Here is a 22783-nt window from a genome sequence, read left to right as displayed (position 1 = left end):
GGAAAAATGTTATGCATAGTAGTTAAAATGCATTTTGGGTATTTGTCACACAACCATGAATGGAACAATATAGTCTTTTTTAGGGATCCCAATAAGTAATCTTTCACAGTATGCTTGGCAAGTTCCATTTTGTGGGGCCACTGCTGTTCAATGTGTAATCGAAAGTAGATAGGCTATATTTTGAGGATCCCTATTTTCAAAAAATAAGGATATTCTCTGTCCTGCTTGTTTATCAAAACAAGTGACATTCTAAAACACTCATCTTTAAAAGCACTTGAGTATTTTAGAGTTGAATCATTTGTTTAAAACAAATAAGCAGGACAGAGAATATCCTTATTTTTTGAAAATAGGATATAGCATTTTGTGTATTCTCATACAACCATGGACAGAACAATATGGTATTTTATAGGGATCCCAATAAATGATCTTTGATTGCATTTTCTGGGGCCACTGCTGTTTGCTGTTTATATTGAACAAAAAATTTTTTTTCTTGTTTGTTAAAATGAGCATTTTCTATTTACCCAAAATGCATTTTAACTATTATACATAACATTTTTCCAATTGGTTTATTCTGAATACCCACAAAGCATTTTGTGTATTTTCATACAGTCATGGATGTAACAGTATAAAACATAATTAGTTCGAAAGTAAATAGCTTTAATTTATTTTAAGTATGAATATTTGAAAATTAAATAAATTGGTTAAATAAAGAATATCCTAATTCAGCAGAAATCCTCATAATATTGCTTATTAAGCAAACAACCAAATAAGCATACTGTGCAATATCACTTATTGGGATGCACATAAAATAACGTAGATCTCATTCACGGTTGTGAGATAAATACCCAAAATACATTGTGGTAAACCAAAATGCATTTTTTTTCTTTTCCAGAATGGGTTATCTAAATCATCAACAATGCATTTTGTATATTATGTGCTTACAGCTATGCATCAACCATTGGTGTTGCTTTAAAAAGCACCAACCAGGCATGCAATGGAATTTGACTTTTTGGGACGTGCATTAAAAGGCATACAATCACATTCATGGTGTGTGATAAACCATAAAAGCATTGTGGGCAATCAGAACAAATTAAACATATATATTCATAATGGTTAGTCGCAAAAATAAGATAACCCTGTTTTGCTTATTTCGGTGATTAATTACAGGAAAATAGTTAATCTGGATCTGATTTCTGGTATTGTAAATGAGTTGACATTGATCACCAGAAAACCATTCAACAGATGTTACTGTGGAATATGCAGTCTCATGAAGAAACAGACACAAACGACGACCAGTTGCAACAGGTTAAAAAAATTTCACATTGAAATAAAAAATAAAAAAAAACATCAAATCTTGTCACTGTTCACCTAAGGCAACAAAAACCATTTTATTTATTACAGTTTGTGGTAAATTGAATTAACCTTGAATAGCATTTGTAGGAGAAGAGAGATGTCTGGAGTGTTTTGTGTTGATTTTATGCTGTCGGGCTATTATAAGATAATCCTTCATTCAGCTCAAATGAACACATGATTCTTAGCATTTTCCCCAGTATTTTATTAGAACAATGAATCCATTATTCATTTATTCATAGATGCTGCACTGGACTGTATTTTTTCTTTCTGACTTATCAATATCTTACGTTTTTTTGTCCATAGCACAAGTTGTAACAAATTTAAAGCAATAATTAATAATAATTGTATTTTTTAAAATTTACATAATCTCATGTGCATTAAACATATTTGACTGGAGTCTTGAATCGCCACAGACAAACTGAAAGACCTTCTCTAGCACAATGAATCCAAATTCTTCAATGGCTGCATGCAAATATTCAACCTTAAATTGATAGGAAAGAAAATACTGAATCGATAAAAAAAAATTTTTTTTTGATTAGACCGCAAAACCCAAAGAAGATTCTAGAAACAGCAGTTGAAATTATTTTTTACAAAGCCACAAACTGAGATCAGTATTGACAATACAGGAGAACAATTCACAGCACTAGTTCACAAAACAGCGACCGAGTTCCTTTTCTTCAACAACTGAAAATTAAAATAAAAAGGTAAAATTCCAACACCAACACAGGACCATCTGTCTTTTTTTTTTTTGGCTTTTTGTTTTTGTAAAAAATATGTCTGCTTTTTTGTCAGTATAAATAAAAAGTGTACAAAGACATCGCATACGTCCAATCAGGCAGTGGTGCGAATGTGCTCGTTCCCCTGCAGGCCCAGGTGAGGAGGATCATGGGAAAGGGGCGTGATCGCCCGTCGACCGCTCTGAATTTGGGGTGAGGTAAAAGCTCTGGATCGATTTGCACAGTGCAGCGCAAAGCGAGGGGATGACAGCATGCGTGAATTCTCTAATTTTCCTCTTTCGCAATGAAAAAAAAACAGCATTTAACATTAATGTGATTTATTCACGTTCCCACAGATCCCAAACTTGATATTGTTATCCCACATTAACCCCAGTTGGAGACTAAATCGTTTAGCTGCTTGATGCTGCCTCATTAAACAGAAGCTGCATATTACTAACGGAGCAGCTCAGCTCTCGCTGTGAAGAGTACGATATCTCCAGGAGCTGCACATCGGCCTTTTCCTTGCACGTTTGTGCAAGCCAGTATGATTTTCCTTCTTTACAGCAACTAATCAGAGCCAATCAATAGAAGCAAACGCGGCTTCTTCTACAGTTCTCACGTTTCACAGACAGGAATTCTATTTCACGGGTTTAAAAATTCAATTACAGCCTGGCACTGTGATTTGGGTGCTCTGACGTCAGCTCACCTTGCTTTTAAAAGATTATCCACGCTTCAAAAGCTGCGCTTATTAACACAAATTTGACAAAATGTCTGCTTTCCCACCGTGAAAGGGTTCAGCCGAGCCTACAGTGCCAATGTGAAGTGTATCAGCGATCAGGAGATCTCATTTGAGTAGCCTGCTTGCAGCAATGGGTAAAATTAAAATGCCTTGGAGTGAAAAGGACAGGATGTTAAGTCATCCATAATGACTGCACAACAGGAAACTAACTGAATCAATGCATCACTTGTACTGGTCACCTCAGCGTGGAATTAAGGACCAGCGTCTGAGCAAGTGATCACATGACCAGTTTTTAGGGATGGGTGAGACAGTGACAGATGCTTATTGCTCATGCTGGCGATGTCGAGGAGGAAGTTGGGTCTGCAGGAGTCCGTAAAAGTCGATGTGTGCTGCAGGTAGACTGTTCCCTTTGGTCATGCATGATAGTTTTTTACCTTGAGTCCATGTTAAAGTCTTTGCCTTTAACGAAACTGGCCATTGTTCCACAAAGAAAAAAGACAAAAGACACTGAAAGACACGTGATATTTTAAAAAGAACTCCTCTGTAAGAGTGTAAGATCCAGTGAGGTGAGTCTGGTGGTGCTCGCCAGACACTGCCCCCTGCTGATGGGGGGGGGTGGGAGATCAATTGCATCAGTGTCACTGTGGCCAGAGTTTCACACAGTGTAGGAAAATAAAATCCGGTCCTGCACTGCTGTCCGTCGCCCAGGAGGGGGCGGGTCTATAGCGCCGACACTCTGATGATGTTGCTCTGTGAGTAGTCGGTGGAGCTGGTGGACTCGTCACCTTCGGGCGTGGTCAAGGGCGGGGTCGGCGCGGTGATGACGGCCGCCGTCAGGTAGGGCTGAGCGCAGTTCAGCGGCATGGTCTCCTCCAGCTTTGCATTCAGACTGGCCCTGCTGAGGGAGGGGGAGAGAGAGAGGGAGAGAGTGTGAGAAGGAGAGAGAGACCATACACTGGCAAGGTGTCCTTGGTGCACTTGTGCATGAGCCTGAGTGTGTGTACGTGTGTGTGCATGAGCTTCTGCATGTGTGTGTGCGGTAGTATATGAGGGTATGTGAGCGTGCGTACATGCGTGCGTGTGAGGGTGTGTGTGTGTGTGTGATGTACCTGTTGGGCAGTGACCTCTCCTGGATCTGGATGGTGCTGAGCTCCTGCAGGCTGCCATGGCGACCGGAGGCGATGGAGTTGGGCAGGTGGAGGTTGTTCTTCCTGTTTCGGCGGGAGCAGCAGGAGGAGAGGCCGTGCTGGGAGGAGCTCAGGGAGGAGGAGCGGGAGCCCAGCTTATTCACCAGTGACACCTCCATACAGTTGGCCTCGTACGCCTTCTCATCCACAAACTCATGGTTCTGAGAGGGGGGAGAGGGAGAGAGATACAGAGGGTCAACGTGTCCTTGGCTGACCCTCAACGCTTACAGACAGGTGCATTGTGGGAGCAGCCGAAACGGAGAGAGACAAAGAGCACCGGCTCAGATAGGTGTCATACACACACACACACTCGCGCACGCACGCACGCACGCACGCACACACACACACACACACGTGCGCAGTCTTACTGTGGTCTTCTCCAGGCAGTGCAGCAGGTGATGGTGCTGAGTCAGGAAGGTGGGGTTGGTCTTGGACACCTGGGCCTGTCCCGCTTCCTTGGAGGCCTTTGGGGCAGAAAGAAGGCGAGGGCGTTACCCGGGAAACCTTAAAGGGGAAAAGGGCCCAGCCGTGCCAGAGCAGGAGGGAGCGTCCGCACAGCGTCGCCTCAACGTCACAGGAACGTTACGGGAACGTTATGGGTCGGCCCTGCCGCCCCGGACGCCTGCTGTCCGTGACAGACGACTCATGGTTCAAACTCCGCCCTCACGAGCCGCAGGGGCTCCGTCCAATAGGAACGCAATACAGCACCTCAAAAAAAGGCGTCTTATTTATTTATCGATTGATTTATTTATTTAGAATTTGCTCCCGCATGTGAGCATGCAGCCGGGATAGCCTCACGGACGCGTGATTTAAACCATGAGAGCCGCTGCCCCCGCCCCACACCAGCGCCGCCTAGGGCCGGACTCCACACCGCGCAGCCAATCACAGCCGGGGGGGAAAGGTCAGCCCAGCTCTCCTGCAGAGCCGTGCGTGGCACTGCTAGGCTTGACCCAACCCTCGCTGTGGGAAACTGCGCCGCGTCGCGACCCTGCGACCCCATGACCCTATGACCCCGCCACCGCAGACTGCGGACATGCTGCCGGGTTCAGCGCCATTCCTCCATGTGATGAGAGCCACGATGCTGTCAGATATGGGCCAATGAGGAGAGAGACGGGGGGCGGAGCTTCGGTTAAAATGCACGTTAATACAGATGCGAGAGAGAGAGAGAGATGATGGTGCCGCAGGAGGACCGGTCAACTGAAAGAAAGAAGATGGGAGCGGGGCGTAGAGGCAGTGCCCCTCCCCACTGCAAACCAAGCCACGTGCAGCGCTCTGACAAAATGGAATCCCTTTTCCACAAGAGCCTCCTCGCCTTCCCGGGTGCAGCGGTAGAGTCTGGGCGTGAGCAGCGAGAGAGAGAGAGAGAGAGAGGAGAGGGGAGGGAGGCAATGACAGGCAGAGTCAAGCGAAAAGGGAGACGGAGAGATAGAGGGAGGGAGAAAGAAAGAAAGAGGGAGGACAGAAAGTGTGAAAGAGATGAGAAGGGAGGCAGAGGTTGGTAGCGGGACGGACCGAGAGGAGGACACCACGTAAAGCGCTAGCATGGGGCAGCTCTGCGTTCCCCCCGGCCTCAAGCCGAACCCGAGCCGGGCGCATGCAGCGACCCGTCCGGAAGCCGGGCCCCGTCCCCGGGCCCCGTCCTCGGGCCCCGCCCGGTTACCTGCTCCAGGGCGGCGCTCAGGAGCCCGTTGCGTTTGTACTGCAAATAGGCGTTAGCACCGCCGCTCTTCGACGCGTGAATTCTAGCGAGCCTGGTTATCTGTTTGGACAAACACACGCTGCGTTTAGCTCCCCCTGGTCTGCGTCGGGGGGTGGGGGGGGGGGGGGGGGGGGGGGGGGGGGGGGGCGGTGGGTGAACTGGGTTCCAATCCCTTCTGCAGCCTGGACGGGATCACAACCCCCCCCCCCCCCCCCCCCAGCTCTGACCAACTACCAGTGGAGTGCACCTTCGTTCGACAGAACCAAAATCTTTACGTAGAGAAACGCTGGAGCAAGAACAATGCACACAGTCTCCATGTTAAAGACTTAACAATGGCCACTCTTAAAACTGGGGACAGAAGAAGAACATTTCAGACCTCCTTAGCAATTATAGAGCAACGTTTGATTTTAATTGTATCACAGTGTCATTTTTACGGAGCATTGGCAAGGTCACAAGCAAGTGTGGTCACACCTTTAAAGCATGTTTAAAGCATGTTTATAACATTTTAAAGCATGTTTAAAACGTGTTTATAATGCGTTTATAGCATGTTTATAGCATATTTATAGCATGTTTAAAGCATGTGCTGAGGTCCTCAGTCTGTCAGTCACGCCAGTGTGTCTGTAAAAAGCGCGAGACTAATAAAGTTGTGCTGAATTGAATCGGGCCGGACAGTACCTTCTGCGCGCGGCGCTTCTCGGCCCGCTGGCTCTGGTGGTAGATCCGACTGAAGTTGGACACGATGACGGGCACGGGCAGGGCGATCACCAGCACCCCACTCAGGGAGCAGATCGACCCAAAAATCTTCCCCACGATGGTTTTGGGGACCATGTCGCCGTACCTGAAATGAAGACGAGCAGGGAGGAGAAAGGCGGGAGGGGTTCGGTTTAATGGCCAGGCGAAATCCAGAGCAGGGAAGTCCCACGTCCACATCGCAAATAAATTTAGTGACCTCGTCCACTCCAGTTTAACACACTGTGCGTTTAAATGGAGAAATGAAACATACATTTTTATAATGTACACTCACTCTTGCAGTGCATCACATTTTCACATATCTTTTGAACCAATTTAAGGACTCACAAACAGCCACTGATAAACACTTTAAACCACTGATATGAAGGGCAAGACCTTTTATCTGAAACTTTTGTCATCCTAAAATAACGTGTCACATAATAGCCTTAGCCACTTCATTTCACTAAGGTCATATGAATGAGATTTCACCTGAAGTGATGGTCCGGTTTGGTCACAGAATGATATGTGTAATAAAACCACTAGGAGGCACCATAGGTCCATGTGCAGCTTTAGTGTATCTTTTTTTCTTTCTTTTTTAAAGAACTCCAGGCTGTCTTTCCCCATTCATGATGGTTTATAATATCTTTTCAGCTGAAAGTAAATGCATTCAGATGAAAATGTCACAAAGGGATTGTGATTAAATTTGCACTCCTCCAGCTCCTGTAAATGTCAATTACATCCTGACCCACTTTTTCCTTCGATTTCGTTTCGCTGTTTCCCTGTTTTTTTTTTTTATTCCCTCCAAAACCGTGTCTCAATCACAGTTAGTCACGTCCCAGCCCCGGACTGTCCCAGCATCGTTTTACTGAGGGGCTACGGCACCAGACAGGCAGCACGCTGTTCCGTCCAAAACGCCTCCATGCCCCCTCCACATCGACCCCTCCAGGTGTAGACCTGGACTCGCCGAAAACCTGGCCTTCATCTTGTCATGGTCATCCAGATGTCAGAGACACTGAAAACGCCGTTGCAGTTTAATTTGCTTCTCAGCCTTTGAAACTTGGCGGTTATGTTCCATGCGCCTCCCCTCTACTCAGCTTATCGCAGTGAGACCCAGTGGCCAGATTTAAACCACAGAAACCTGTCCTCTCCAACACAGAGGCTACAGCAGCAGGTTATGAGGTCACGACCCAGTGGATCGGTTCTGGTCAGGTTCTTTGGCTCCTAATTAAACTGCAAATTGCCTGTTTTTTTGATTGTTTGTGTGATTACCAAGAGTGCCGATTTGAAGAAAAACACAGCACCTGCTGCTGCCTCCATTTTTAATTGATTGCATCTAATGAGGTGCATTACCTTTCTGCATGTCACATTAAACACTGGTAATTACAACACAGAGACTATTTGTGTGAATTTAAATGAATGCAAAGCACACAAAGACTCCTGAGGAAACGCTACACAATTAGAGATAATTATGTAAAATTGAGCATGTAAAACAAGGCCGATCGGTATGATTAACAGCTGAAAGGATAAGATTTTATTCTCCTCCACTGTCTATTTGCTGCATGTTACCTCTTTATTACGGACTTAGGGACGAAAACGGGCTGTTGGTTGGTGCTGGGAGAAGGGAGCTTAATAAATATCACACCGGGAGGAGCTACAGCACGCTGTCAATCACTGTCACACAAACTAATCAAGACAAACGGCAAAACCATACGCATGATCAGGGATTCCCAGCGCCTGTTTTTGAGAGCAGCAGTGTAGAGCGGTGGTCTGAGCAGCGGTGAGCCAGACAAAACGCACAACAAAACAGCGGGAAATATCGAGTTGTTTTCCCTCTAACTCCGTTGTGTGACTGGAGTCGGCTGGAGCTGGCTGACTGACTTGTGAAACGTGTAATTTAACTACAAAGACAGAGAGCGGAGCTTACGGGCTGGCCTCTGCAGCTCTGAGGGACCTGAGAGTAATTAAAGGCATGTTCGATTCCAGTTTTCCAATTACGCTCCTCTAATTAATTTTGCGGAGAAAGCGAGTGGGGCAGAGCGCTGGGCTTGATGATCCTGTCAGAATTCGAGCCTCGCCCGTCCGCCTCACCCGCCTGCCCGCCCGCCTCGCCTGCCTGCACGCCCGCCTCGCCCGCCTGCTCGCCCGCCCGCCTCGCCCGCCTGCCCGCCCGTCTCACCTGCCTGCACGCCCGCCTCGCCTGCACGCCCGCCTCACCTGCCTGCACGCCTGCATCGCCGCAATGAGCCCATGCTTCCTGTTTCACGCATCTCAGCGTTCTGCTGTCACCCGCGACAACGGGCGCGAGCGGAGTCGGTGCGGATTAAAGTAAAGCGATGTGTGTGTGCGTGTGTGTGTGTGTGTGTGCGTGCTCAACAAAACAGGCTCTGATGTGTGTGCTATTTCACAACCATCACCCTGATAGGCATGCTCATTCTACACACACTGATATCAGCCCACCGTCCTCTACATCACCCTCTTCATGTGATTCAGGTCAGGACACCCTTGATTTAACTTTCAGGAAAAAGCCACATATAAATGTCTCCAGCCCCTCCCCTTCTCTTCCCTTCCCTTCTTTCCCAGAAAACTCTTTGACCTCCTTCCAAAATGTCCTCCCTCCTCTCTCTCGCAAGGTCGGGGGGGTGGAGCTGCTTCTCGGGGGCGGCCGGCTTCGCCTCGCTGTTTACGGTTTTCCCGCCGCTCTCTCTGTCACGCGCCGTTAAAGACGACAGTCTCCTAATTAACCCGCGAACCCGCGAACCCGCTAGCTTTTCCATTAGCACCAGCGGCGGCGTCTCCGCGTGGCTTTTTCCACTCTGCCGGAGCGACGGAGGAGGAGGAGGAGGAGGAGGAGGCTGAAGGTGGACTAAATCTGCACCAGTGCAGAAACTCAGGCTGAAGGTGGACTAAATCTTCACCAGTGCAGAAACTCAGGCTGAAGGTGGACTAAATCTGCACCAGTGCAGAAACTCAGGCTGAAGGTGGACTAAATCTGCACCAGTGCAGAAACTCAGGCTGAAGGTGGACTAAATCTGCACCAGTGCAGAAACTCAGGCTGAAGGTGGACTAAATCTGCACCAGTGCAGAAACTCAGGCTGAAGGTGGACTAAATCTGCACCAGTGCAGAAACTCAGGCTGAAGGTGGACTAAATCTGCACCAGTGCAGAAACTCAGGCTGAAGGTGGACTAAATCTGCACCAGTGCAGAAACTCAGGCTGAAGGTGGACTAAATCTCGGTGTCGGAGGAGTGGGAACAGGAGGAGCGTTGCGGTAGACAGTCTCTCCCTCGTGACGGGCGAGCCGAGGTGTGAAATGACTCACGCCGCTCAGAATGTGACTCTCTCCTCCGGCTCGTCTGTTTGGCCGTCAGTCACTCACACCTGCTGCTTAGGAGAGAGAGAGAGAGAGAGAGCTGCCAGAACCGCAACGCCCTCTCCCCATTACACCCAACACACACGCACGCACACGCGCACACGCACACTCACACACACACACACACACACACAATCTGTGACTTGGAACACCACAGTGGATAATCCTGTGGGGCACACGGAGGTCAATCCTCCAGATTACACCAGAGCACTGAAACAGGCTGGCACTGCGCCGGGCTTTGAAGCATTCTCAGGTGCAGAACTGTCCCTTTCAGTAACGTCAGGACGCTGTGGAAAAGATCAGGCTCTCAGCTCTAACCAGTGAGAGAATGACATTCAGCTCCCTCATACACACACATGCACGCACACACACACACCTACACACACACACACACACACAGACTCTGATGGCTTTAGCATCCTACCCAGTGCTGCACGGGACACAGTAAAGTTTTAAACAAGCGAATCCATAACAATTTTAATTGAAATCCAGCAGCAAAGCAAAACTAATTATCAAAGGGAGGCCCGGCTGTACTGCTTACAGACTAATCCCAGTAATTACAGCTCGGTCTGCCTCAGGAGGAAAAGCTGCAGAACCATCAGAACCATCCCGTCCGGCAAGCAAACCACGCTCTGCGTCCCCAGGTAGTACGGGGGGGGGAGAAAAAGAACAATGATTCTGCAACGTAAACGGGATATTATGACATCACTATAATGTAAAAGGGATATTATGACATCACTATACCACGGTAAACAGCTGTCGCGAATGTAATGCTGAATTGTACACTTCAGCGGCTCATTCTGAAATGTCCACGACCATATAGGTCAGTAAAACAAGTACATTAAAAAGAAGCTTCCAATAGAAAATAATCATTCAGCTTCACTATCCTAAAACTAGCCAATAGACCGCCAGACTGCGGGGCCCATCCATAACCTAGAGCAGCGCTTTAACAGGATGAGCCACCCAGTAACCCCCTAGAGGACATCACTCACAGGCACAGTGGAATAAACAACCCTGAGCAGGAGGAGCAGTATAAACCATCCTTGAGTTTCATAGGATTTAGGATCCTTCAGTCTGCAGCTCTCCTTCAGTCCTGAATCATCTCATGTGAGGTTTGTAAAGAGACTCTGTGACAGGAGGGAGTCTTATCTATCCCAGCCATGTCTGCCGTCTCCAGCTCAGCACACTTTCACCATGATGGGCCTGTGTCATCCTCCCGCTTCTGAACCAGAGGATTCTCTGCCTGAGTCAGTGTGCGCACGCACAAACGCACTTACACACCAATACGCATACACACACACGCTTACAGCCATGCCCGTACGTACACACACACACACTTACTGCCATGTCCGTACGTACATACACATGCACACAGCCAGCTAAGGAAATACAGGTTTTTTTTTTTTTCCGTTTATGCTTGAGTTTTTGTCCTGAACAGTCCTCTTTTGTGTCCTCTCTTGCTTCTGCACTACTGTGAATATTCAGACACATCACCAGCCCCCGGAGATGTGCTTTTGATACTCAGGTAAAAAAAAAAAAAAAAAAAAGAACACAAGGAACAACACCGAAGGTGTTTTTCCCCTTTGAGGGCCTACCTGCTTTTACAGCCCCCCCCCCAGCCCCAGCCCCAGGCCCAGCCCCAGCCTGGTCACATGACAGGTTTTTTCCCTCCAAATCCTACAGCAGCGGCTAATCAGGCGAGAAACTGAGCGCTTACCGGGAGAGGCATTAACAGCGCGAGAAGCCCGTTAGCGTGCCGCGGAAGGTTAGCGCGCAGGTGCGCGATTAGCGCCGGAGCGGCTAAACGCCGGGGACAGGTGCACCTCTCCAAACGCACGGGGCCCTTAATGCACCTTTACACGGGATGTTTAACATTTCATAAATCTGCCCGTGTTAGGCTCACGGGCGGCTGCGTCGAGTCATTAATGTTCCCTTCACACTGGCTGGGCCGAGCGGCGTTAATGAAGCCGGGGGGGGGGGGGATGTGTCGCTAAACGCTTCGTATCGCGCTCCACCTGCTTTTATGTACAGAGCACGTTTTGCTGAACAGAGGAATCGGTCAGTGATAACTGTTACCTTTATGGTCCACCGGGGGGCACATTAAATACGGTGGAGGACGTTACTCATCCATCAGCCTCCGCGCAAACTGCGCTGCGGGTGGGTCGGCACGGAAACAGACAATCAGGGGCTCCTCCGTGTTCCGCGCGTTCTAGAACCTTTTCGAAAACCACTCAGGCTTTCGTTGGGCTCTGTGGACACAGACTGCGTCACCAGCAAGAGGAGGAAAGGTCACTGCACCACACACGCGGCAAAGATTAATCGCCAACAAACTGATGGCACTTCGCTCTTTTTCCCTCCTGTCCGGTATGTTTGATGGTCTGAGCGTTCGGAGGTAAAGGCGCAGAACTCTCTCAGGGCTTCTGAAGCAGGTCCTCTTGCTGTCATTCCTGCTGACTTCTGAAGGAGCGTAGTGGCGCTAGTTTGTTCTCACAGAGATGAGAAACAGCCTCTCCCCAGGAGATGTTCAATCTATCCTCCAAAATGCCCTGGGTTCAGCTCCATCCTGTCCAGAATTGGCACAGCCCACCAGAGAGTCTGCTTTTACCCTATACAAAAAAGGTACCCTGACCGAGATATGTGTGTCACATATATACAGACAGCGGGAGAGGGAAAGAGCTCTGTTATTATCGCTAGACAGAGATTTTCTTCCTTTATTTATTGTTGAACAAGGGTGAAATTGCAACAGAGCAGGAAGCTGAATTTTCTTTTCTTCTCACAAGAAAAGGCCTAAATTTGGGAACAAGACTTCATTCAAAAAATGCTTTTCAATATTGAACAACAACAAAAAAAAATAGCAGCACAGAGTTTAAATTGGTCGGTGGTTTTCACAGTTTCACGTTACCCTTGATACAAATCTCTCTGTTATGCTGACCGCAGGGACACAAAGGCTAAAACGCAAAGCTAAATGGAAAGCTGTAGAGCCCCACGCAGTAAAGCCACCTTAGCAGAAAACCTTAGCGTCGCCTAACACGCTTAACAGAGAGAGTCTGACCCAAAACTGCGCTTCTCCTGTACAGCTTCAAACAAAAACATGGGAAGTGAGAGATGTTTGGAATTTATACAAGGAGGACCTCAGGACCTCAGAGCAATCGATGTGGCCAATGACAGGGGAGGTTATAGCACGCCGTCCGTCTGATTGGCTGTGGGGCATGCGCACACCATTACAGAAACGGAGGTCACGCACAGAGTGAACTCTGCCCTCGAGAGGCCAGTCGGTAAACAAATACAATTTTCGTGAGGTCTTAAACTTTTGAATTATGGATCAACCCTTTGACCGGCAGGAGATATATGCGCCAGCTTCATCCACCTCCTCAGTCTGTTGCATTTTTATATCACCCTGAAACAACCTCGTAAAATAAGCTACAGCGAAGGGCTCTTTTCTTTGGATGCAACCATCAGGACCTGGTACCTGCACGGAGCATTAGGGCTGCTGCTTACTGAAACAATCCTCAGACTGTGGATGGTTTCTTTATGAATGGAGAATGCTGTTGCACATGCACATGCAGATTTATTTTTCTGTAGACAAAAACGTTAAACAAATGGCTGTTCACATCCAGTTTGATGTTAGCCATGGTGATGTAAAACACAGCCTTCAGAATCGCTGCTGCCGTTAGAACTAAAACTGAAACTGATGCAATTGTGTCATTTCCTGTCCTACATAAACGGCCCCATTTGTCACGCCCCTTGTGATAAGCACTTACGAATCAGGACAGAGTGGCTCTCCAGATCACTCAGAATAATACTGTTCAGTAAATAAACAAATACAAAAACATAAAAAAGAAAACACTGAGTGTAGCACCTCTTGTAATCAGCGGTTCTCCTCTTAAGGGCGAAATCGAGAGAGAAAAACAGAACGCCCTCATTGGCTGGCCTCTCAGAATGTATGTTTTATCCTGTGCTTTTAATAAAAGGCCTGGTTTCATCCGCAAACTCCACTCACATTTCCTCACTGCCCGTGCTTACACAAATTTCCTTGTTGGCAGGACAAGAGACAGAGGAAGGTGCTTTTTCAGTAGGTGTGGCCGAACTGGGTGTTGAACCTATGGCCTTCTGGTGCTCTGACATTACCATGCACCACAGAACTTGTGTCAGCTAAATAGCCTTTGCTCTGACAGAACTCTGCAAGAACAGAACTCTGCTCTCACAGAACTGCGCCAGGACAGAACTCTGCTCTGACAGAACTCTGCTAGGACAGAACTCTGCTCTGATAGAACTGCGCCAGGACAGAACTCTGCTCTGACAGAACTGTGCCAGGACAGGTTCAAGAGCAGAAAGTAGCAGGAACACAGACAGTTGGTAAGTCATTAGTCATTAAGGCTGAACTGAATCATTGGCTATATTTAACTGGTCCATTAGTCACCAGTTGATGCCGACGATAAACCATTCATCAGGATTAGAATAACCAAACCAAAGCAGCATCCGCCTTTTTAGATGCTCTCTTTTTCCCTCTCTCTCTCTGTTTCATCTCTGTGATTGCAGAGATGGAAAAACTGTAGTTCCGATAACCGGGATGTCATGACCACCAGTGAGATGACAGTGGATGAAATTTGAGGAGGCACAACGTTCCACTGCGAGCAGCACGCGTTCCACACTGACCTACCCTGTGCGAGATGCTGCCCAGAGAGTCTCAGCCCCCCATAAGCCTGCATGAAGAATGATGTCACACCATCTCCCCCCACGCCCCAGATATAAATGCGGTGCTGAGCGGGGCCCCCACTAAGGGGGGAAGAGCTCCGCGGCGGGCCGGGCCCCAGACACACAGCGCCCGAGCGCCTCACTCATCCGTCTGCCTTAAAAAACTCGTTTTCCGCCAAAGTGCAGCGCCGACATCGCAATCCATCTTTCGCCCGAACGCTATAGAGCCTCAGCCGAGTGATGAACGGCCTGGCCTGTGGGCCCCACCCCTGCTTCATCCCTCCATCCATCCCTCCCTCTGTCCATCCCTCCATCCATCCCTCCCTCCATCCCTCCCTCTGTCCGTCCGTCCCTCCGTCCATCCGTCCATCCTCCCTCCCATCTTTCACATGGGCCTGGGATCCAACCCAAATCCACGTTGCCGGAACTCTCCTCATCTTCGATCAAAAACTTGGCGCTCTTCAAAAAGACTCACCGACTCCTGTTAACGAAAGTATTTTTTTTTTCCTTATACGCTCATTCAAATACCGTACCCAACAGGTAAAACACCACGTAAGCAACAGGAGACACAGCACAGCCTGCCACAAGGGGGCTCTCTCTCACAGAGAAAACTAAAGAAAAGCCAGACTGCAGCCACCATGTAAAAACGAACAAAAGGCAAAGTGGATATTTTACATGGGGTACACATGAACAAATCCACTTTGCAATCGAGGCACCTGCTTGTCTTCCAGGACCACCGGCTTGCACAGAGGCAATCTGCTGGAGGAGAGTGCGGATGAGCTGGGTAGGGGAGATTTGTCGTTCCTGTTAACAGCGACTACAAATCTATGGCAAGGAAAGCTGGGAGCGTAAAACACTGCATTGCACAAAACAAAGATCCTATATATTTACAAGACGTTAAACTCAAAGCGATTCGCGTTGAAAGCGAGTTCTGCTCCAGTGTTCTTCCCAGTCATCAGAGCTCCTAAATCACTACACAACTCCAGAAAGGGCCCAGAATGTGTGCTTCTACTACACAACCTAGTACGTGTGACTAACTATCTGAAACTTCATTAGAATCAGTCAAATAATACAATCCAAGTCTGTAGCATTCAGACCATCACCAACCAATGAGAAGTGACTCTTGGAGACTCCAGGAGGTGTTCAGTACATTAGGCAACAGAAACTGGTTTGGAAAAGTAAGTCAACCGCTTTCTTCACTTGGCTCATGAGGACATTAAACCAAATAAACACCTACCTTACCCGATCACCGTGTGGATGTGCAAGATTAGCAGTGACAACAGCGGATGACACAGAGGATTATGGGATATTTCTCAGCTGGGTGAGCAGTGAGAACACTCATCCTCTCTGGAACTGGAGTAGAACTCAACCTGGTAGCCTATCCAACAAACAGTCATTATAATACCAGTCTCATAATGTGAATTTCTTAAAATTTACATTTACAGGGCTACAGCATGAAAGACAACAAAAACAATTTTTTTTTCAGCAGCTCTCTGTTTGTTCTCCTTGGCAGTTTGAAGTTCTCTCCTGGCCAGTTCTCTGTAGGAATTTCTGAATATTTTTTATTTTTTTATCACTGCAGGAAGTGTTGAATTATTTTCTCCCTGTAGGAGAAGATGAATTCTTTATCTCTGCAGGAATGACGAGGTTCAGTCTCGCTGCAGGAACACTCCGCACTTACTCTCCTCATCTCTGTATGAATCCATATTACAAAGAGCAGCCAGGGTTCGTGTGATTAAAGGGGACTGTGGGGGGGAGGGCACCTGATGTTATGCAGTTGTGCCTTATCTCAGCACAGCGACACCCCCACCCCCTGCTCCCCTCCCCCGTCACGTTTAATTGAAATCTGTCTCTTTCTTTTTTTTGTTTTTTGTTAAAAAAAGTCCATTCCATTATGTTTGCTCTGAAAGAAAACACAAACACAACCACTTCACAGAAGTGAACACGACTGAGATCAGCACAGTGCTTTTCCCTCCTGAATCTCACACCTACACTTCCGTGCCACTGGTTTTTGTTTTTGGGTTTTACAGTTGAGGGACACCTTGTTTATATACTTAGAAATTATACTTACATGACTTATAATACAAAGAAATGTCTGAATTTCTAACATCTCAAATTTTGAATTAAAGCTTGGAATGCTCAATTTTCTTTCAAACTCACAACATTCAATTAAACTGTGCAGGGGGTAGCAAGGTCAGGCGGCTGGTCTCTTTCTGTGGAAACTCATTTGCAGGTACTCTAGGCTGTGATGATCTTTTGGGGAACGCGGTACAGTTCAGGAGGCACGGTGGCGCATGGCAGTGTCCGTAGGTGTGAGTCCACGGTTTAGATCGGGGGTGTCAGACTAAATTGCCTGGGGGGGCCGCAGTATCAGCAGATTTTTTGTGGCTTCCTCTCAATTAGCTGCCAACTGGAAACAAGCTGTGTGAATACTTTAGCCAATCCCACCCCCCGCTTCATACCACTGCATGCCTGAGAACAATGCCGGGGTGAGCGAATCAGAGAGAGGACTCAGCAGTGACATCACAGTCATTCTCAAAAACAGAGCGGAATGCTACACAGTCAGATCAGCCCTCCCACACAATGGAGACCAGGCTTCTCTGTGAATCAGGCCATTTTAAAAAAAAGGCCTGCTATCTGTCAGCCTCTACATTTCCGCGGAACATTCTCCTGTAATTCCACCATTCCGTTTGCTTCAGGGGGAGAAAAAAAAGGACAAAGGAAGTCACTTTAACTTCCTCTTTTCACTGCGGTGTCTTCCCCTGACAGGTGACACAGAACATCACATTATGATTCTGCTTTCTCCCCCCATTTTGTGTTCTGGAAGAATAACTTAGCAAGACAGCGGAGTGGCAGAAAAATTTATGCTGCCTGTACAACTGTTAATGTTGCTCAAATAAATTTTATATTTTGACGATTAGCAGTCTAATAAAAGTGTATTTTTTTAATACTACACCTGCTTCTCAGTTGTACTGTCACAGTCAAATAACAGAACACACTGAAAACAAAATCAATTTCACACTTCCATTCTGTACAGACAGGTACGGAGAACAAAGAATGTGCTTTGTGAAAAATGCTCTCTCGCACTTTCATAAAAACTAGGTAGAGTGAAACGTTTTTTCCCAGTGGAACACCAACATTAGCTCAGAACAAAGTAGCCCCCATAAAACATGATAGCCCCCATTTTGATAAGACACGTTACAGTCTCTTCATATAATCGTCACTTCCTTACTAACCCACATGCAAACAGTGGGCTGGCCAGCTCTTCCACAGGACTCAACCTCCCTCACAAATGCCACAGAGGAACATGGCTGAAGTTGAGCTTCGTTACAAAGGCCTGCTGCCTTCCCCGCATCCGTGACCTTCCCTTTTTAATCCTTATTTTAATTTTAGTCCTTATTTTTACAGCCTTACTGCATGAGAAATTAATTAATTATCAAAGAAAATTAACTGGGGCACTTAATTGGACCCCAATCCGATTTTAACCCTGCGGCATGGAAACGGCATCCCATATTAATATTCGGCCCTTATCTCGAAGGCTGGCATAACAATACCGGTATCAAAAACCCATCCATTTGAACTCCTGTGGCCTTTATAATAAACTACAGAGGCCCATTAACAGATAATAGCAAGCGGAACTCGGCTCTCAGTAATGAGCTTAAATTCCTCCTCCACACCCCCCCCCACACACAGGGAGCCAGGCAGCAGCGCACCAAAGGGAGGCTTTTCAATTCATTTTCACCCTGAAACAGGAGGAGCGGGAGACCAAAGGGTCGCGGCGCGCGACGGCAACGAAGACGCGGCGTTGCTTAGCGAGGGCCGCGGGGCCGCGGGCGCCTAGCGACAGCGGCAGCGCGCGGTGTTGAGACACAGGGCGGACGGTGGGGGGGTCTGGACCGCGCCCTGGCGGGAAAGAACTAAAGTCCGCCCGGCGACCGCTAGCGCATACTACACGCGGTAAAGATAATGAGCATCAGCCGAGGCGTCTCATTGGTCAGCGCACGCGTGCAGAACACCTCACTTTGGGGGGCGGGGGGCAGGCTGTAGCTCCTGCCTACATCAGGATACTCTGGCCGTTGGACTTTAAACTGGACAATGAAGCCATGATTTGCTGGACACGCTAAACATCACGATACTGCTATGAGAATTTACTCTAAATCACTGACTGTACTTTACCTCATCTCTGCAGCATGTACTATAGGCTTTTCAAATAGCATTCAGAAAGAATATCAGGACAATTTACCAGGAAGGGTTCTGTGAGGACAGAGCAAATGAAGAGAAACAGCACAGCCCTTACCCTGCCAGAGAGGCAAAGCCACTTCCCTCTCACTCTTAATGTAAGAATGGCTCCTCATAATGCACAACTTCTTATCCACAAAAAAGGCTGCATTTCTACTGCAGTTTGCAGAAGAAAAGAAAAAAAAACTCACAGGGTGGGAGAGGAGAAATGAAGATGCCTGGCGGTGCAGTTAACTGGTAAATGGAAATACTCAATGAGAAAATGTTCCATTGTGAACAAGCCATGTATTCGGGGGGGGGGGGGGGGGAGGGGTTCTTTTATCTGGAGGCCTTCAAACTGCAAGCCTGAACATCAGTCAGAAAAAAAATGTGAAAACATTCCATCAAAGCAGAAGAAGAGTGTGATTACCTGTGCCAAAGCTGGGGAAGTAGAGGAGGGATGGAGTGATGGAGAGAAAGAAAGAAAAACAGAGACAGAGAGGTCTTAATCTTAAATGGAAAAGTTGCAAATCTTTTATGAATGTACATGTGGAACAAACCAGGAAAGTGCGGTGTTACGTGAAATAAGGTCCCCCTCAGCTCCACAAATGCCCAGCATGTCCGAGAGAGTTCTGTCGCTCGGACATTTACGGCGTTGGGGAACGGCGTCTGGCTGAAAACAAAGTCATGGGAAAAGAGTGTGTGTGTGTGTGTGTGTGTGTGTGTGTGTGAGTGTGTGTGTGGCCTTGAATTACAAAACTTCGACGGACCAGGATGTCCTGGAACAGCTCCATTGCGTCTCTCTGAGCGGTCTCTGAATGGTCTCTCTGAGCGGTCTCTCTGAGCGGTCTCTCTGAGCGGTCTCTCTGAGCGGTCTCTGAGCGGTCTCTCTGAGCGGTCTCTCTGAGCGGTCTCTCTGAGCGGTCTCTCTGAGCGGTCTCTCTGAATGGTCTCTCTGAGCGGTCTCTCTGAGCGGTCTCTCTGAGCGGTCTCTCTGAGCGGTTTGAGGGCCTGACCTCTGCTGCATACAGAGGAGTGAGAACAGCACAGCCTCACCGCGTACCGTTCCCTCCACATACCGCCACACCGCCCTGAGGCTGCACGCCACACCGCCACACGGCCCTGAGGCTGCAGGTCACACCGCCACACGGCCCTGAGGCTGCAGGTCACACCACCACACCTCCCTGAGGCTGCAGGTGCATGCAGGTCACACCGTCACACCGCCCTGAGGCTGCAGGTGCATGCAGGTCACACGGCCCTGAGGCTGCAGGTGACACCGCCACACCGCCCTGAGGCTGCAGGTGCATGCAGGTGACACTGCTGCAGCCTCTGGAACAGCAGAACGTTACAAGGGGGGAAATAAAGCATTAACGTGATTGGTCCAGAACACTTATTACATCATTATTATTTCTTGGTGTTCTTTTGTACTCTGGGTACGTTTTGGACACTCAGGCAGTAAGTGCTGTGGCATTTTCTAATGATCACACAGAGTCTGGACTGGGGGTTTAAGGGGTATTATAAGCACAGACCCCCACCCTGGGAGAGAGCCTTCTGTGCTAAGCTAGGCCCCGGGATGGTCCTGTCAGCGGGAACGCGACACTGGCGTCTCGCTGCTCATCCTCAGAGAGCTCAGCTGAACAGCTTTCCACCCCGGCTGTTCATTTCACGCTGATCTACATTTGACATCTCAACTGGCTGTCTGCTCTGTTCCACTGTTCATGTGTGAAATGAATGTGTTTCAGAGGGAGGGAGCGCCGGGCTCATTAAAAGATAAAAGCAGAGGTATCTGTACAGCTAATTAAACGTAATCAACTGAGACAGCCGTGCCAAATTTAAGGGACAGACGTGCAAAAAATAAATAAAATAAATAAATAATAAAGATTAGCAGAGGAAACGCCTCCACATTTATATCCTTATCAGCACAAATTGCTTTCAAAGCCGTATTTCCTTCGACAAATGATTTTCGGCAAATAGCTGTCTAGAAACATTAAATCCATCGTTGGTATTCAGTTAAAGGCGAACAGCGAGCTGCTCCGCTGGTGCTAAAAATAGCAGGCCCGCCGGATTTGGCGGGAAACGCATCTGGAGTCACATCGGCCGAAACTGCGACTGCACAGTGATGCTAACACCGTGCAGGATGAACCTGTCTATCACGGTTCTGCTGCGCTGCCCCTTGTATCTCAACAAGCTGCTGGGAAACCCTGACATGGGAAGATATAGCAACCCTCATCCCTTAAGAGACTGTCTCCATATTATCAACAATTAGTGCTGACAATTATCAGAAAGGGGGGGGGGGTGAATTCTCTCTTAAAGCCATTATATAAGTGCCAACTTAATGGGCAACAGTCGCTGGCAAGCCTTAAAACTAGTTACAGTTTTATTTTGGACTTACGCTCCTGGACCAGTCCTTCATCGATGCTGTCGTTGCTGATGCAGCCACCGGGCGTGTGCACCCCTCTAATGCGAGAGCGGTCTCTGCTTCGCCTGCGTGACCCCGATGGCGAAGGTCATTCGGGGTAATTTTGTATTTTCACAGGTCAGCCACCCTTAGCTGCGCTATCCTGTCCTCCACCTTGTGGGACCTGTGTCTGCCAATTACAGCAAAATCCATCCATTAAAAAGTAATAAGAGGCCTTGAAAATAAACAAGACGCATTTTTTTCAACTTGTCGATTCATTGCATGAAACTGAAATTTCTGAAGCAACTTTATTGATAGTTTATGAATATTTAGTGGTGGGATACTGGTGCCAAAATAGTTTTTCTGAATTTTTATTGCTACTCTTAGCGTGTGAGTATCTATACAGAAATATACATGTATAATACCTCTGGGTTGTGATCCCATCAGCTGATATTGAAACCTGGGTGGAAATTTGTTCAAGGCAACCTACCGACATCCTTCCCATGAAAACCATCCCCACAGGAGAAATCCCATTTTCATTTTTTTCATTTGGTTGAAGATTGGATTTCAGTCCGTCCTTCAGAGGTATAATAAGCACAGAGATACTAGTGGCTACGGTACAGGAATAAGATATCAGACTGCTCACCTGAAAGACCATGATGATTCGGTCCTTGCTATTTTTTGATTAGAACATTCAGTGCTATTAGCCACAGTCCCTTTGCAAAACAGAACTTGTTAGCCAAACCAGGTTGAAATGCAATGCATAGTCTCCATGGCGATTAATCATTATAGGTGTACTGCAAAGAGAAAGATTTATTTCTAAATTTTTTTTTTTTTTTTTTGCAGAAGAGCGGGTGGACCGCCCTCCATTTTGTAACAGATAGAGAAGGGACCACAGCCATGGCAGGGACTGAGCCTAGCTATATGTCTTAATTACACATTGTTCTCAGAACAATCTCCATTTCAGATGCAAAGCTTTAAAGATCAAATATCTAAAACACGGCGCTTTGAAGAAGGCGTTTCATGGCATTTAAATACGAACATGGTTTTGAAGACAATTTGCAATATGTGAAGTACCAACACCTCATAAGTTCTAGTGTAATAACAGTTGTACAATTAACAGAAATGGAAATGTCACTGTGATGAAAGGCCGTGATCGAGATGTTCCCAGAACGCTGCTGCGATGCCTCTGTCTTATAAATACATACACAATGGCTGAATAAGCTTGACGTAAGACTTCATAATCACACTCCATAACGCAAGGTGTTATTGTTCATAAAGTTCGGAATAAAACATACTACTTATTACTTATATGAGTTTTCACCGTGGTGAGAAAAACATTAAAGGGACGTTGTCAGACGGCTGGCTGGAATCTGACTACCCTGCAGCGCTACAGTCAGGGACTTGACTAAGGGCGGGGGGGGGGGGTAAAAGAACTATCCCACTCCAAAGAGCTTCTCTGTCATAAATTCCAAAGGGACTGAAGTTTGAGGCCCAAAAAAAAGCCCACTTGAGGTTTATTACATCAAGGCTTCTGATGGCAGAGCAGAACCAAGACAAATCCTTTATGACAAAGGGTTTCCGGAAGCTTTAGGAGAGTTTAAAGACAGGCTTGGGGCTGTTTGGAGAAGAGAGGGAGGGAGGGGGAGAGAGAGAGAGAGAGAGAGAGAGTAAAGGTAA

At 47.5% G+C, this 22783-nt stretch overlaps 1 protein-coding gene across 4 annotated transcripts in view; it reads right to left on the bottom strand.

Annotated features, from left to right (window-relative positions):
- Window positions 1-1534: 1534 nt before the first annotated feature.
- Window positions 1535-22783, bottom strand: part of LOC118219099 (potassium voltage-gated channel subfamily D member 2-like) — a 61230-nt gene continuing 39981 nt past the window's right edge. For 2 of the 4 annotated variants that reach the window (XM_035401981.1, XM_035401980.1), the window contains exons 3-7: window positions 6370-6532; window positions 5656-5754; window positions 4364-4459; window positions 3918-4156; window positions 1535-3706 (exon numbers count right to left, since the gene is read on the bottom strand). In XM_035401981.1, coding sequence (XP_035257872.1) covers window positions 3529-3706; window positions 3918-4156; window positions 4364-4459; window positions 5656-5754; window positions 6370-6532 — 775 coding nt within the window. In that variant the 3' untranslated portion in view covers window positions 1535-3528. The remainder of the gene's footprint in view (window positions 3707-3917; window positions 4157-4363; window positions 4460-5655; window positions 5755-6369; window positions 6533-22783) is intronic. The other 2 variants (XM_035401982.1, XM_035401984.1) reach the window with 2 other exon arrangements.

This window comes from Anguilla anguilla, chromosome 19 (assembly GCF_013347855.1).
Source record: "Anguilla anguilla isolate fAngAng1 chromosome 19, fAngAng1.pri, whole genome shotgun sequence".
Classification (NCBI taxonomy): Eukaryota; Metazoa; Chordata; class Actinopteri; order Anguilliformes; family Anguillidae; genus Anguilla; species Anguilla anguilla.
Note: the sequence above shows the minus strand (reverse complement) of the source record. Positions and strands in the feature narration are given on the sequence as shown.